This window comes from Salminus brasiliensis, chromosome 5 (assembly GCF_030463535.1).
Source record: "Salminus brasiliensis chromosome 5, fSalBra1.hap2, whole genome shotgun sequence".
NCBI lineage: Eukaryota > Metazoa > Chordata > Actinopteri > Characiformes > Bryconidae > Salminus > Salminus brasiliensis.
This window is the reverse complement of record NC_132882.1, coordinates 34890449-34894818: the sequence shown is the minus strand read 5'-3', so window position 1 is coordinate 34894818 and position 4370 is coordinate 34890449. Positions and strand designations below refer to the sequence as shown.

Below are 4370 nucleotides of genomic sequence, written 5' to 3'. Positions count from 1 at the left end.
CTACACTCATTCCTACACCTCACACTAGCTTCTACACACCATACTGGCTTCTACACTACTACCTACACTTCACCCTAGCTTCTACATTTACTCCTACACCTCAAACTAGCTTCTACACCTCAAACTAACTTCTACACTCACTCCTACACCTCACCCATACTTCTACACTCACTCCTACACCTCACACTAACTTCTACACTTACTCCTACATCTGACGCTAGCTTCTACACTCACTCCTACACTACTACCTACACCTCACACTAGCTTCTACACTCACTACTACACTACTACCTGCACCTCACACTAGCTTCTACACTCATTCCTACTCTAACACCTAGACCTCACCCTAGCTTCTGCACTCACTTCTACACTACTACCTACACCTCACACTCACTACTACACTCACTTCTATACTAATCCCTACACCTCACAGTAGCTTGTTCACTCAATGAGTCACAGACTGTGCCACATTTGTGTTATCCCCTAATGTTGTTGTGATCTGTCTCAGCAGGTCACCACAGGATTCTCTTTCCACAGCCTGAAACACAAACCAAACAATATGCATTAGATACAGATGCACTCCTTGAGATTTGCAATGCTGAGTTTATTTCATGTTAATTGATATTTCTAGAAAGTTAGGAGCATGTACTAATATCACACTATCAGCTCCTCTCTATCACCAAAAGACATATTTTAGCTTGTACTGCTTCTTCTCTTAGCATTAACTTCCTTTTCTCCCTGGCTAACCTGATCCTAGGCTGACTCGCTGCATTGGAACCAACTGTGCTGCAAGATCTGCTGAAAAGTAGGCCTCCTGGATGGTTTGTACTGCAGGCACCAGCTAATCAGATTGCAGCATTCTGTGTAGAGTGATGGGATTGGATGAGAGAAAGATGTTTCAGCATCAACGTTTAGCTTTTCTTTTCTTTTAATGATCTCTACATTTCAAAAAGACTACCATGCTAAATACACAGATCTGAACTTCTACATATGGGGACACCTGGTATGTACTGCGATCCTTCAGCTTTAGTTCTGCATATTCTCCCAACTACAGATCTAGTTTCTGATTCCTGTCTCTTCCACTTAGATATGTGTCTGTTTTCTTCTTGTTTACCAAGATGCTCCCATTTATCTTACCACTGGATTGGCCGTCCTCAAAGCACAGAAGTCCCTTGAGGATATCCAGGCCGTTTCTAAAGGGCAGGAATCCACATACCATCCTGAACAGAAGGACTCCTAACGACCACACTGTTGCAGGCCTGGCGTGGTACCTCCGCTTTAGGAGGAATTCTGGAGGCCAGTATTCCAAGGTGCCTGAGAACATAACAGAGGAAGAGAAATAAGGAGAGCTGAGCACAGATCTTCATTTCTATCTTCATTTAACAGCTCAAGTGGCTATGGGACATCAGGCTCCTCTGAGGATCCTCATTTTGTAAGCAATGTGTGAATTTTGTAGTGATTTCAGTGCCCTAAACTCAAATGTACCTGCATAATCAGTATGTCCAGCCTTCCTGACCCAGTCACCACAGCCAAAATCAATGAGCTTTAGCTCCGAGGTGTCCGTGTTGATGAGGAAGTTCTCTGTTTTGATATCCCGGTGCAGGACACCTCGCTTGTGGCATTTTTTTGCCGCCCCAACTGCCTGGACCATTAAGTTTCTGGCCATGTCTTCAGTGATGGAACCTCCGAAGTTGTCAATGAAGGCATCCAAGTCCATGCAGGGGTGAGGACGCTCAAGGATTAAAATGTAGCGCTCAGGCTCATCAAACCAGTCAATGAGCTTTATAATATTGCTAACGGGTGGCTCACTCATCGTCTGCATGAGAGCCACTTCAGCAGGCACGGACTTGGAGTCAGCAGGCTGCAGGAAAACATTGTGAGATCAGATAATGAGAACTGATCATGTGAAATCCAGTTCTGTGTTACTACTAGTATGCTTTATGGACAGGTTTTGAAGGTAAAACTGGGTTCTAGGTACACTTACACTTTGGACGTATAGATCACCTTCCTGTTTTGGGACAAATTTAATGGCCACCTGCACACAAGCATAATACAAGGTATTAGGATTATGTGGACTGAAAAGACAATAGAGGAGATAATGAAGTTATGGAGAGACTGAGGTAACAACCTGTAGGAGATCGGAGAGACGTGTTCCCGCAAAGACTGTTCCAAAGCTTCCATCGCCCAGTTTCCTTCCAAAAATATATAAATCATCAAAGGTATCTGTGGAAAATAGTGGTGAACATGAATATTAGCTCTCTTTAGATCATTTATCATGAGTTTATCTATTAACATCACCTGCTGTGCAGGGAGCAGTGGAATTTACATCATGTAAACTTGGATAATTAAAGGTTTACTTATATACACAAGACCTTCTTCAGGTCTGACCAATGTACTGACCTGGCTTGGTGGGACGGTTTACGGTCCCTTTCCTCTTTTTCCTGGTAGAGGCTTCAGTATCAGGAACTGGATTCGTTCCTACCAGAACACTGCGGCTGGATTCCACCTCTGTCCTTTTCCTTTTTCTTCCACCACCATCTGTGTACAGGATGATTTGTATTTTTAATGGAATTTCATAGACCATGAGCTGCGTATATTTCTGCTAATGGTAATATTAGACAGGTACATAACATTGATATACTATTTTCTTACAGTAATGTGCTGTTTAAATGTGCTAAAACTGCACTAGTGTCCATAAACAATGTTGCTAAGTAAAGAGCATTTTGTCCCTTCACTAAAGTCTCATATCAGATTCAAAAGTGGCCTTAAAACAAAAGCAGCTCTAATAAGTAAAACTTCCGCAGGAGTGTATGGACTGACCTGTATGTTTAGAGCGCTGCTCCATCGTGTGTGTTTTCGTTCATTGAACTCAGAAATGACCAACTTTCAAGTTGTACACTTTTGCAGTTCTGCATCACTACCCTCATTTATTGTGACATCATAATGAGCTTGTTGCCACGGTGATGTACTGAAATCTAGACATGGGCCATGTATACTCTATATGTATGTATAGAAATTGTGTGTGTGTGTGTGTGTGTGTGTGAGAGAGAGAGAGAGAGAGAGAGAGAGAGAGAGAGAGAGAAAGATAGAGCACTCATTGCTGACACAGATGTGCAAATGCACACACACAACTTGTCTAGTCCCTGTGGAGAAATACTGCCAACAAAATAGGACTCTCTGGAGCAGATAAACAATAATGTCTTGTGTTGTACACCATGCCTAATGCCAGGTGTGGGCTAGAGGGGTGTAAAACCCCCCAGTATTGAGCTGTGGAGCAGTGGAACTGTGTTCTCTGAAACTGAGGTGCTCCATCCAGTACGTTTGGGATGAGTTGGCGATGAGGTGGGGTGGTGATCATCCAACATTCTGACCTCTCTAATGCTCTTGTTGCTGAATGCAATCAAATCCTCACAGCATTGCTCTGAAATTGAGTAGAAAGTTTTCCCTTGACATTAATATAGTTGAATATACTTAATTTCTGAAGAAACAATGAATAAGAAGGTGTCCAAATACTTTTGTCAGACCAAAAGACAGCTAACACAAACATGCCTTCAAAAGCACACCATCTACAGGCGTCGTCCAACATGGCTACTGCAATGTTAGCATGCCAGATTACAGCCTCATCCAACATCACTACCATGGTGTTAGTGCGCTGGCTAAGGGCCTTGTCCAACACGCAATGTTAGACAAGGCCCGTTTTCCAGCTCACTCACGCCACATAGAAATAATTGGATGGAATAGTGTTGTGTGGTCTGACCCGAGCCACTTTCTTTGTCTCCCTTTTACATTAACACTTATGACATTTAGCAGACGCTCTTATCCAGAGCGACTTACAAAAGTGCTTCACTGATACTTAAGAAAAACTCAGCTAGTTTGAAATGAAACAACATTCCACCAGCACCATGATGCAACATAGACACAGTGCATACAGAAAACAAGAGCAACACAATGCAGACAAAGAATAATAAATAATTAGGGGTAATGTTCAAATTATGCAGTGTGCAATAAATATCTGTTAAGTAATAATTAATAATGGTCTGTTAGGAATTACAGAGTTCATATCTTATCATATCTAATATTTAGAATGTGCTTCTCTGACCTTCTCCAGCAATACCTTCAATAAAAGACATCCAGTGCAGTTCAGCTCTGGGAGAGATTCAGTGTTTGTGTTTTTGCTAGGCAGCAAGTTTTATTTAGTATTTTTTTATTAGCAGCAGATCTTTAAGTCCTGTAAGTTGTGAGGTGGGCGGGGCCTCCATGAGCATTAATAAGAGCCTTAGGCGCCCCTGATCCTGTCACCAGTTCACCGGTTCTCCTTCCTTGAAGCACTTTTGGTAGGTACTGACCACTGCATACTGGGAACACCCTAC

At 42.5% G+C, this 4370-nt stretch overlaps 1 protein-coding gene across 1 annotated transcript; it reads right to left on the bottom strand.

Moving 5' to 3' along the window:
- Positions 1-512: 512 nt before the first annotated feature.
- LOC140556615 (serine/threonine-protein kinase pim-3-like) lies at positions 513-2584 on the bottom strand. The gene is made up of 6 exons (XM_072680695.1): positions 2401-2584; positions 2129-2223; positions 1985-2035; positions 1486-1861; positions 1138-1314; positions 513-538 (listed from the first exon to the last, which is right to left on the bottom strand). Exons 1-6 carry the CDS (start codon positions 2582-2584, stop codon positions 513-515), a joined length of 909 nt encoding a protein of 302 aa, XP_072536796.1.
- Positions 2585-4370: the final 1786 nt, after the last annotated feature.